This window comes from Protopterus annectens, chromosome 11.part0, assembly GCF_019279795.1.
Source record: "Protopterus annectens isolate FY-2018-M chromosome 11.part0, PAN1.0, whole genome shotgun sequence".
In the NCBI taxonomy this organism is placed as follows: Eukaryota; Metazoa; Chordata; order Ceratodontiformes; family Protopteridae; genus Protopterus; species Protopterus annectens.
Window position 1 is genome coordinate 219,089,689 of NC_056745.1, and position 13,047 is coordinate 219,102,735.

General features: G+C 42.0%; 1 protein-coding gene across 1 annotated transcript in view; it reads left to right on the forward strand.

Annotated features, from left to right (window-relative positions):
• The window catches only part of FGD6 (FYVE, RhoGEF and PH domain containing 6), a 1,320,563-nt gene that overhangs the window by 1,269,618 nt on the left and 37,898 nt on the right, over positions 1-13,047 (forward strand). The window contains exon 19 of the mRNA XM_044087187.1: positions 9,009-9,160. Coding sequence (XP_043943122.1) covers positions 9,009-9,160 — 152 coding nt within the window. The remainder of the gene's footprint in view (positions 1-9,008; positions 9,161-13,047) is intronic.

The following is a 13,047-nucleotide window of genomic DNA, read 5'->3' on the forward strand; positions in this document are numbered from 1 at the left end:
CCGTGACCCAAAAGAGATATTATGAACTATTCCAATTGGAGTCTCCTAGCCCCTGCTTTCCTGGATGCTTTCCTGGCTGCTTAAAAAAATCCTGATTCGCAGCCCCCTGTACCCAAACACCCATATAGATTCCATAAGGTCCCTAATGAAGCAAAATTCCTGTACAAAGCTCCATCCACAGACCCTTCAGTGATTACTGTGGCTGCCGATAAAATTTCTAAATTACTTCATTCCACCTCTCTACTGCTCTCAGATAAAGAGAGCAGACTGATGGCGCATCTGGGGAAAAAAGCTATACACCTCTGCCACCTTAGTAAGAGCCATCAACTACCAGACACACATGGCCAAATACTCTTTGGCTCTGACGGCAGACATGGTCAAACAATTGGGGGACTTCCCTGATTCCCCAGCCAAGGCCAAAATATCCACTCTCTTGAATTTCTGCACCCAAGTAACCAAATACTCCATTAAGTGCAGTTATGATGCCATAGAAGCTTTATCTAGGGCTGCTGCCTCTGGATCTGTCATCAGGAGATACTCTTGGCTTAGATTGCAGCCCCTCCCTGATTACATCAAATCTAAACTCCTGGATGGTCTTCTAGACAATGAAGACTTGTTTGGTACAGCTGCTGCTGACCTCTTCAAGGCCCTCCAGACTAAAGGCAAGGAACTGCAGAAACTGAGACATGTTTTTTTCTCTCCAGTCCCACGTTTTCAAAGGAATTACACTGCCAAAACCTCCTTTGTGAGAAACTCAGCTAGGAAAATGCCAGCTAAGACCAGAAAGGACCACAGGAAACATCCCCCTTCTAGGTCTGTTCCCTCCACTCCTTCATCTAAACAGTCCTTTCAGGGGAAGCTTGGTAGCCTGTGACCACCAGGCTCTTCACCCAGACACCCCTCTTTCCATGTGTCTCTCCCTCCCTGCTTGGAAGCAGGTTACCCTGGACTCTTGGGTTCTATCTATCATAAAGAGGGGGTACCTCATGACTTGGGAGGCCAGACCTACTCCCAAAGGCACTCCTCACCCTCCCCAGAGACCAACTAACATTCTCCCCCCCAGTCCTGCAGGAACATCTCACTCAGGGAACAGTTCAGGAAGTCCCCTCACTTGCAAGAGGAAAGGGGTTTTATTCAAGAATTTTTCTGGTCCCCAGAAAGGAAGGTCCCTGGAAGCCTATCCTAGATCTGTCCCACCTCATCACCTTCCTCCGGGTTCCCCCATTTCGGATGCTTTCTCTACCTACCCTTCTGCCCCTGATCCTTCCACAGGCCTTATTAGTATCCTTGGATATAAAGGATGCCTACTTACACATCCCAATCCATCCACTCTTCAGAAAATTCCTCTGCTTCTCAGTGGATTCTAAACACTTTCAATTTTATGCTTTACCATTTAGGCTCTCTACACCCCCAAGAGTATTTACAAAATGTCTAGCGCCAATCATGAGCTTTGCCAGGACAAAGAAAATGCAACTTTTCCCCTAGCTCGACTTCATCCTCATTCAGGCTACATCAAGTACCTTGGCCTTACATCACCTGGACTTCACCATCTCCATCTTAACAGATCTGGGATTTACTATAAACCTCAAAAGATCATCCCTGATACCCTCACAGGATGTTGGATTCTGACAAAGGAGATGATGGCCTGCCTTCCCCCAGAAAAAGTTGTGACGCTCAGTTCTTACTTCTGGGAAATTCTTCCTCTCAAAGCCATCTCAGCCAGGGAATTCCTCAGAATCCTAGGATTCATGCCCTTGACCATCCCCATGGTACCTCTGCCAAGGCTTCACATGAGGAAATTCCAGTGGTATTTGCGAACAATCTGGAAGCAACACCTACATCCTGTAAAGTTCATGGTCCCCATGCTTCCATGCCTGGGCAGGAAACTGAAGTGGTGGCTAACCCAGATTCAGTCAAATCCTGGCCTCCCCTTACAACCAGTGCCCCACAACCAGGATCTCTTTACAGATGCATCAGACACAGGGTGGGGTGCAACCTTAGGAGAATGGAGAGTGAGGAACACATGGACCCTCACTCAACCATGACTCTGTCTCACGAGTGGATGCTGAACAGGGATATGTTTCTGTACCTGGTCCACCGATGGGGTATTCCAGATGTGGATTTCTTTGCCTCCCCCATGAACAGACAGCTCCCAACCTTCTGTTCCAGGGCACCACACCCAGAAGCATGGAAGGTGGATGCTCTCTCAATCCCATGGGAGGGGATGTATGCTTATGCATCCCCCCCTTCCCTCTCATACAAACAGTGCTACTGAAAATTCAGAAGGAACCGCCTCAAATCGTGCTGGTGACTCCCTATTGGCCAAGGCAGCAATGGTTCCCCCTATTACTACATCTAGCCAAGGGCAATCACCACAAGTTACCCCAACAAATGGACCTGCTCATACAGGAGAAGGGAACACACTTACACCCCCAAATGTTCACACTAAATCTTACACTGTGGGTGATAGGGTGCTGACTCCCTTCAGATACCTATACATAGAGGATGTACTTCAAGTTTTGCAGGAGGCCAGGAAACCCAACTACCAGGAAATCTTACCTGTCTAAGTGGAACAGATTTTCTATATAGTGTCAGAAAAACAACTTACAGCCACTAACGGCAGAGCCCCCAGTGGTCTTGTCTTACCTGTGTGACCTAATGAAGTCTGGACTATCCTACTCCTCCATTAAAACCCATTTCTCTGCCATCTCAGCATGCCAGCCCCTGGTGCCACCTTTGGCTTCAAGGTTAGAAGTCAAATTCTTTTTGAAAGGGGCACTACATCTCAGGCCGTCAAGGAAGCCCATTCTTCCTCCTTGGGATCTAAGTTTTGTTCTAGAAAAATTGACTCTCCCACCCTTTATACCAGCCAATGACTGCTCCCTCCAACACTGCACTTGGAAAACTGTACTCTTGGTGGCCTTCACTTCAGCCAGAAAGGTTTCAAAACTCCATGTCCTTATGGCCTCTATCCCTTTCACTGTCTTCCACAAGGACAGAGCATGTTTACGTACTAACCCAACCTTCATGCCTAAAGTTGGCAATTAGCTGTCCTTAAACCAGGTTATCAACCTGCCAACCATTTTCCCCACTCCACAAAGCCTGTCAGAGAGGATAGTTCACTCCTTAGATGTACACAGACAACTCAGATATTATTTGGCCAAGACCAAACCCATCCACAAGTCTGACAGGCTCTTCATCTCATACCACCCAAGAGCCCTGAGGCACCATGTTTTCAAGCAAACCATATCTTTTTGGATATCTACAACCATCTCCTTCTGTTACATAACCCATGCTAGGTCACTCCCGACTCCTGTAAAGGCACATTCCACTAGGACAGTGTCCTACTCAGGGGCATTCCTTAAAGGTTTGGACACAGCTGCTATTCTTGAAGTAGCTAGCTACATGGTCTTCTGTACACACATTCACTAAGCACTACAAATTGGACATTGTCTCTAGAGCCAGAGCAGGTTTGCCAGAGCCATCCTTCATGGGTTTGTGGAAAGTGCTTCTGGTCCTCCACCTTTTTCTTAGGACAGGAGCTATTGCTCATGTCATGAATATAGCAGCATATGAATAGAAGGACATAGTATTGTTGTGTAAGAACTTATGTAACTTTAGATGTCATTCTCTTCAATATGCTGCTGTATAGCTTCCCACCCAGCCTTCCCCCTCCCACTTGCCTGACTCCTGGAGAACCCACTCTGTAGCCGCTGATTCCGGCGGCATTCATTTCTGAAGAAGGTGTGTGCTGACATCCACTTTATACCAGATGTCCGTTTATGACTGACGTCCAAAAGAGAGATGCAGGACGTCACGTGCACCCTAGCGGTAGCATTTACATTTTGTATAATGGCCAGACGTACGAGAGTTCACCAGAGGCAAACTCCCTGATTTTATGGATACAGCAGCATATAGAAAAGAAGGACATCTAAAGTTATGGTAAGGTCTTACACAACAATACTTTCCTGTTGCAATACTGCATCAAGAGGTGATGTAACAGTTACACTCCGCTTACAGTATCAGCATACTTTGTTAGACATAGGTTTGGGATTTGTTGTTTAGTTGTCAGGTAAGTATTTCCCAAAAAGGAAGGGTCCCAGCACTGATGCCTGAGGTACACTAATAGTTACTTTTTTTGCTGTCAGATGTAGCAGTTTTTTTTGACTATCTGGACCATACATTTTAGTCAGTTCTCAATCCATCTTCCCAGTATGGGTCTACTTTTAGACCTGTTAGTTTCATGATAGTATCAGAATTGGGGATAGTATTAAAGACCTTGGCCAGGTACATATAGGGTGTGTGGATTGCATGATGACATTCCACAGGCTCTGCGACTTTCCTGAAATAATTTACGAGGTTAAGCATACATGATCATCCCTTTACAAAACCGAACTACTGTGGGTGTAGACACACAAGATTTTTGATGATGCAAGTTGAATATAATGGGGTCACTAGCTTTACAGATTAAGCAAGTTAGACTGACTGGTCTGTAGTTCCCTAGGTCATTGGTGGGACCTCCCTTAATGGAATGGGCATCACAGCTGCTATCTTTCATACTTCAGGGACATACTGGCTAAATTCTAACTGAACAAGTTAGAAGGGGTTCTGCAAGGATGAATGTGGCACTTTAATGGGACCAGACAACATAAGTTGTATAACAAAGTGGTATTTTTGACTTTAAGAGCACAGTTAATACTTGGATCTTGTAGATCTTAGATGGTGTAGGGAGTCTGGGATTTGCGGAGTTTTCAAGATTGTCTTAGGGTGAAATTTGCACTAAACTTGTCTTGGAGTAGGGTGGTTGATACCTTCTGGATTAAGTCACATCAGTGCTGGGTACTATTAGAGTCCTAGTGTAGCTAAAGAATAATTTATAATTGTGTTTGGCCTTAGATGCCAATTTTAAGTTCACATTCAGCTTTGGTCCTCCTAATGGTAGCTTTTTAGTTCTTTGCTAATTTGTTTGATATTAAAAGTGTGTGAATTTATATTTAGTGATTTTAGGAAGTTTTTTTCCTTCTGTTATAGAGCATGTTTATGCTAGTGGACCACCGCAGTGGTTTGTTTTTGAGCTTCCCAGTATATTTGGTTCTTATCGGGACTGCAAGTAGCATATGGTTTGAATACATTTGCTGTCTTGAAGTGCTTTAATTCATATTTGTTTGGGGGGTGGCCTTGAAAGAGACTCTTATTAGTTTATGGTCAGATTTAACAAGTGACAGGGATAACAGCAGGGGGGCTATGTTGGTGAAAACAAAGTCTAAAATGTCTCTAGCGTTTTTTTTTTTTACCAGTTATTTAGAAGCATTATCATTTATGAAGTCCAGGAATCTTTTAACATCTGTATTAAATAAGATTTTTTTTTAAATGACAGTTATGTGTGCAGTAATAGAAAAGAAAACCAACCACAATAACATTCTCTTCATTATTTTCATGCAGTATACATTTTAATGATTTTTATTCCCTCCAGTATTACATAAACTGTTCAAATGTCCCCTTTAAGTTTCACTCCTCCTCCTCTTGAACAATAGTCTGCATGTATCTTCCCACAAAGTCCATTTTTATATGTAATTTACTCCTTTCCTTTTCTAAAGATCCCACTTCCAGTTATTTTTTTCTTCCTTATAATATTTGTTTCCATTTTCTTATAATTGCTATTTTTTGCATCCAGTAACTTCAAGCTTAGTGAGGCCTTACTATGTCTGGGGAATTCGGATCCTGTATCCCTTCTCAAAGGTCAAAGGAATCATTTCTTAGTTACAACCACTTGCTTTTCCAATGTTTCTGACAAAGTGTTCTGTATGAAATTTCTAAAATCTGCCAACTCATTACATTGCAAAAAAAAAATATATATATATATTCCCAACACCCAACCTTAGATGTTTAGGACCACCAGTTAATCTGTGATTAATTGAAATCATTTGGTGACAAGGATGGAGTCCTATAGCAGGCAATAATTTATTTTGGTCAGATAAGTTGTAATTCATTGCACTCAATTTTAGGGTCTCTGGAAACCTGCTTAGTAGTGAAAGTGGTCCATGACAAATATGGAAATACCTGCCTTTCCATGAACATGTGGTAAGAATGACTCTAGGTACTGAGGGAGTGCTGTCTTCACTGAAATCATTTCTCAGCTATGACATATATGGATAAGTCTAAGTTGCAGGAGAGCCACAAGGTTGGGCAATCTGTCAGACAGACTTCTGGCATTGAGAGGGCTACCTTAATAGGGTCTGAATTTAAACATGTTGAACTTTTATCAATTATGTTACGATGTCCATCAGCCAGACTCTACCTAAGAAAGGCACTATGGATGTACCAAGAGTTTTGGGCAGTAGGTAGAAGCCAGGGAATGAGAGATGCAAACCATCCTTTGTAAAACAAGTAGATCTGCCAGCTCTCTCATCCTAATCTGGCACATACTGCATTCCTCTACATTGATACCAGCTACTTAGATAAATATGGAAGCCAGTTATCTTTGTATTTAGGCATTATTCTAGGTGAATATAGGATTCTACTCAGCACCAGTCGCAACTGTATTTGTCTCGCTCATAATAAGATCTAAAGTGTTATTTTCACTCACTTGAGCCATCACAAGTTAATATTCATACTTGCCTGGAGTGATGGACTGAAGAGAAAACTGTCATCCTGTCTTTGCCCAGCCTTGTGAGCATGAGGTCCAAGTACCTTGTGATTGAGTAACAAATCAGTAAAACATTTCTAATTATAACAATTGGTTCACAGGCAGCAGTATTTATGCACACTTTAGTAGCTTGTTAGCCAGCATGTTTTGGGAAGTGTGACAAACCATAATACCCACAGAAAATGCACAAAGACACCTAGAGAACATACAAAGTCCATACAGGGACTGGAGATCAGGATTGAACCCTGGACTCTAGCACTATGAGAGTCCTGTAAACAATTGCACAGTTACTTTCATTTCTGTGCATCACTCATTAAGAATGCAAAACTCTGGCATTGCTACATTGTATGCTTCCTCATTCATGCTACCACACGAGCCTTTTTCAGAGTTGTATTTGAAGTCTGGACCAGTGTTACATGTACAAATCAGCCAATAAACATATATTGTGTTTGAAAATGCCCTGCTTACTAACCTAACTCAGTTGTGTTGCTGCAAATGTTTCTAACTTGTCTTACACCTTGTGTTTACCAACTCCAATGTTATACTTCATAGTAAGGGAAACTCCAAGGTACTGCAATGTCTATCTTTTTGTACAAATTACAAAATGCAGTCATGTGATTTATTTAGTGTTGAGCACAGTTGCTTCACATTTCTGCCTGCCATCCCACAATGCTGTTACTGTAAATACATTTGTCTGAAATATGAACTATGTAAAATGTATTATAATTAATGCTCCACCCATTTCTTGTCTCTGTTTATTTTGACTATATTGGTAGTCTTTGTATGACCTGTGGCCTGCATTATCAGACCATCCCACCTAACTGATTAATAGATGTTAAAATAAACTAAATCTTAGGCTAATTATATAACCAACATTTGAAGTGTTGGAAGGGTTGCAGTGTATGCACTGGGTTCTGTGTCTTTATAGCAGTGGTGTGACTGTGTAGAAGTCATGTGGTTTGTGCATTCATTTGAGTTGCAGAATAACTAAGTCGTATAGCTCAATGTTGTGTGCTGTGATACTGCGTGACTGTGCTGGCACTTTTATTAAGTTTTCATAGAGGTAAACATGGGAAGTTAATGTGTCTGTTAATGTTGAAACTAAACCTAAAGAGCTTCCAAGAAAAGGAAAGCAAGGAATGTGTGTAACTGGTTAAACTTAAGCTAGCATGTGTCCTATAACCTAACTCCACTACTGAGTTTGCTTTCTACTTCTGCATTTTTCTTGAATGCAATTAGTAGAATACCCAGGTGTGTTTAAAATGGTTTATATACCAGTGTCATAACCTTATATTTTGTATCCAAAATATATTGCATGCTTCAATTCAGTTGGTTTTGCGTAGATTATACATCAGTCATGATGCACCAAAGATAAAAGCACAGTTGCCACTGTATAGGTATCTTGTTTGTAAAGTTTAGTTACTTTGGACAGCTGTACCTATTTTCTTTACTGCCAAAGTACTCAGTTTATATTTATACACTGTATGTATACTAGTGTTTCTGCATGTAGAATTAGGTGTGATGCAGTGGTGAAAAAGTTAGCATTGCAGCTCCACACAACATGGCTCTCACGGGTTTTACACATTGTGAAATGAGCCATTTTTAACATTGTTTGTAAGGGAGTTGTTTTGCACCCAGTGTTCCTCATATGGGACTTCACCCACACCCCTCATATACCTCTAAGGTCGCTAAACCTCAAGGAAAGTAATAAATTATAAATCTTGCCCAGCTTGTAGTTTGGGGTGCCTGCAATTTCAGTTGGTAGAATTATGAACAGACCCCATTCTGGCTGGGAGACCTGTACCAAATTTGCATGTTAATGAATAAATACATTGTGAGAATGGTTTCTGATTTAGCACTGTGCTGGGGATAATTCTGTTGAAAGTACAAAAGTCTGTTAAGTGGAATTGTGTTGTGGGGGAGCATATTTCACTGTCCTCACAGTCAGCATTTTTGCCCATACTGTACCATGGTAAGACATGGAACCTGGAGTGGTCACTAGTTTGGAGTTGTTTGCATATGTGTAGCATATGGTCATAATTGTTGCTGCAACTGTTTTCATAGGCATTACTACTATGTTTTTCAGTCAGCATTTACATATGTAGAGATATGATAGTGGCTAGCCTCCCCATCTGAAGAAAAAAACATTTGCTTGGAAATTGCTTTTTTTTGCCCCCTGACTCACAGCTGCTCCAAATGCAGCTGTATTGACACAAGAAGCATGGTGCCTGTACTCTGTCAGACATGCCTTGAAATGTATTTACTAAGCAGTCAGAAAAGGAACCTTTATCAGAATATGATCTGTAAACTTATTTTGCTAAAAAGTTACAGAGAATATGTTTTGCTTCCCACAAATGTTTAGGACGTTGCAGCTTTGGAGAGCCAGCCACTTCTTGGATTTACGCTCCATGAAGTCAAGGATGAGGGATCAGAGCCCACACTGATGTTCCAGTTATTGCACAAAAACACTTTGTATTATATATTCAAAGCGGATGACCACCATACAGCCCAGAGGTAAACAAAAACTGTTTTGCTGCTAGCAGTATGATAAGAATGTTATTGATTTAATTTGCAAATGTTTTTTTTGAGGCAGTCTTGAAACTTAATATTCATATAAAATATCTCTTTAGCAGGTAAATCTTTCCTGGCAGTTTGCAGAGTTCAAGCTGGGTGGCCATTCCAGACAGTACTCTCTGTCATTGGTGAGGGAATGTGCAGTGGGTGGCCCTGTCCAGTTTTGCATCAAATTCTCATGTTATGTGGGCCAGAATTATCTCATTTCATTGTTTCTTTAACAGCTGTTTTGTTTTGCATTTCCTCTTCCATTCGCCATTGATGATTTGCAGCAAAAAGCAGTCATCACCATTTTTAAAAGCTGTACTTACAGTTAAAAAAATATATATCTGAATGGAGCCATGCACCCATCTTTGTGACCTCCTTAGACAGTGACATCAGGTCTGAATCCTAATCATTTTGTAAGGGCTTTGTTGAGACCATTGTGTATTATCATAGACATTATCCATGGGACTTTTTGGAGGGAGAGATTAAGCAGAAACAGTGATTCTTGTTGTCATCCTATAACAGACTAATTACACTCCTGAGGCAACATTATTTGCATGGAATCAACCTGGTTATCTTTTGTGCCATAGTCAGTGCTATCATTTGAGACCTTTGTCGAGGAGGTGTAAGATCCGTATCACTAAAGTCTAAGTACTTTGTTTCAGCTCCAGGGATGAGATTCGTGGCCAATCCCAAGTAGTAAAGACCTATCAAATGCCTTTTAACAGTACTCGTATGAGGCTTCAGTAGATCACAGGGCTTGTTTTTGACCAATATCAGAAGTATAACCCATATGTTTTGATGAGTGTCCTGTACTGACATCATCAAGGTCTAGGTTGTTGATTAAGCACTCTTCGTCATCTTCCTTAAAGAAACCTTCAGTGTCATCTTTGCTTTTGACAAACTGAGATTATGTATCAGTTCCTGTTTCAGACTATAATGTTTTTAACTTAATGTCTTTCTCAGAAACAGGCAGCTGGTGCAAGGGGCCACTCTGTACTGAATTCATCTGGTGAGGAATACCTTTATGAAGCTGCCTGTAAATAGTGTTTGGAAGGAGATAGGAACTTGAAGGTTTTCTGTCTGACTTCCTTACTACTTCCTTTCTTATTTTAATGCACTTCAGTCCTTTGGGGGAGGATTGTTCCTGTTGTCCATTGGCTTCCTCCATTAGTTCATGTGGACCACTTTTTTGGTGATCTCTTCAGATCTGCTGGTGAGGAGATAAGTTGTATGGATTTTATCTGCCATGAACTTCATTTAGGATAAGACTTGCTGTAGATTGCATTCATCTGCAGATCTGTTAGAATGTCAGTTGAGTGTATTTATATATTTATTAACATTTATTTATTGGGAAGGTCTTACTGTATAATTTTATCCATTTTCAGTGGGGTCCATGGAAATCCACTTCTCACCCACACCCCCTGCAAATGTAACCACCTTGAAAAACTTCTCCAAAGTAGACTTTGGACTCCTAAAAACAGAGGTGGCTAACTTCACAGCACCCATGCCAATGGAAAATAGCTGCATGACTGCCAAATCCTACACCAATGCACTGTACGAACATGTACACAGATGCATGGAACTAGCCATACCCAACACAACCAAGACGCTCTCCTCCAAAAAAAGGAAGCCAATCTGGTGGTCCCCTGCCATTAATAAACTCTACAACAGAAGGAAAAAACTGTTGCAAAAAAAGGTGAAGTCCCAAGACTGGAAAAACTCCCTTACTAGCCTCAACAAAAAGTTGATATCCGTTATCAAATCCTCTAAAACCAGACATGAAGGCAAAAATTGTTGCTGCAGACATTAAATACAATCACAAAGCCTTCTACAGCTATATCAAGAACCTCCACGGTAATACCCAGATTTGGTCTGAGTTACTGCACAATGGTACCTCCTATACTGAGCCAGCAGATATTACCAACATACTGGCCGACAGATTCACTGCTAACTTTACCCCTCTCTCCCCCCTAAAGGACCAATCACAATACCGGAAGAATGTCAGGCACCCAGCATTACTGCAGCACAGGTTAAAGCTGCATTGTACAAGGCCAAGAATACAGCTTCCATGGGACCTGATAATATCCCTGTCTCTCTTCTTTATGAACTACAAAGGGAACTGGCACCACATCTGTGTTCCCTGTTCAGTCAGAGCCTCACCTTAAGCTTTGCCCGTACTGAATGGCGCACTGCTACAGTCATCCCTCTCCATAAAGGGGAGCAACTACAGACCCTGGGAATTATCGCCCCATTAGCCTGACGAGTCTGATATGTAAAGCTATGGAGCGCATCATCATGGGCCTGATTAACAAAGATATAGGAAATCTCCAAACTCTAGACCCCACGCAATTTGACTTTGTAAAAGGGAAATCATGCCTGCTCAACCTGGTTGACTTCTTTGAATCAGTCACCAGGGCTGTGGATGAAGGTAAGGCAGTGCATAAAGCCTACTTCGAACTGGCCAAAGCCTTTGATACCATTCCTCACTTGGGAATTATTCATAAACTCACCAAACTAAGCATCAACCCCTATATTACTAGGTGGGTTGCAAATTGGCTCACAGATAGAACACACAGTGTGAAAGCAGCGGACTCCAAGTCAGACTGCCGACCAGTCACAAGTGGAGTCTCACTGGGTCCTTTCCTGTTCAGCATCTACTTCTCAGAAGTCCAGGCCAACACAAAGGGAATCTGGCTGACCAAGTTCGCAGATGACTGGAAGCTGGGAGCCTTATTAACTCCCCAAGTGATGCAGACATCCTACAGAAAGGCCTCACTGAGACCAGTGACTGGTGCTGAAACCATAGCCTTAAGCTTAATGCCAAAAAATGCGTCATGCGTCGTCATCCCCTTTGGTAAAAACTCAGATGTTATGTGGTCCAATCTCACCTACATTCTTACTCACGGTTTGGAGCAGAGCATCGGCCAACTTAATTTTTCTAGCACGAAGTCTAATTGGCTGGGCTAACCTGGTATCCCATGTTGCACTGCTCCATAGCCTCAGACCTCATTTGCCGCTCATGTAGCTAGGGCGTGGTCTCACTTGGCTGTGGCTAAGTACCTTTAAAACTTCTTTTTTCTCTCAGAAAATTGTGGTTTTTCCTCACAAAAGCTATTTTAATAGTTATTTTTGCCTTCTAGTTATCGTGTTTGTTGTGTGTGTTTTTTGGTATCCCTCTGTTCCGGCAGGCTAGGCCCATTTAACTTAGAGGACCTAGTCCTCCCTGTTGTCTAGTTGTAGTCTAAGATTCCTGTTCTGTGTTGTGAGTCTGTTTTTCTCTCAGGTATAGTGTGTGCGAGTAGATTCAAGAATCGTTTAAGTTAGAGATTCTTGTCTGCTGTTATTGGTTGTAGTTTCCCGCCTTAGCAGTTTTTTTCTTGGGCTTAGGGTCCTGTTGCTTTGTGTCTCTTTGGTGCACAAGTGCCTATTAATATGTCTAAAGATCAGAAAGATCAAAAGGAACATAAACCTTCTGGGTTTAAGAAATGTTCTAAATGCAATTACAAGATGTCCATTACAGATGGACATTCCGTTTGTGTTTACTGCCTAGGGGCAATACATCTACAAGAGTCCTGTAGCTTTTGTCACGCCTTCAGTCCGAGGGTGCTACAGGAAAGGAAAAACAAACTTATTTTGAAGGGTCTTTTAAAACCTTCCTTTGAGGAGTCCTTGGACTCTCCCTCTGGTTCTCAAGCTAAGTCCAAGGCTTCTAAGGCCAAAAAGAGATCTCCTGCTCCGTCTGTATCTTTGGAGCCACCGGAGAAGACTGCCAAATTGGATTCTAGCTCCTCTGTCCTCGGGGCCGCAGGAGGTATCTGTTGTACTGGAATCGGCCTCTG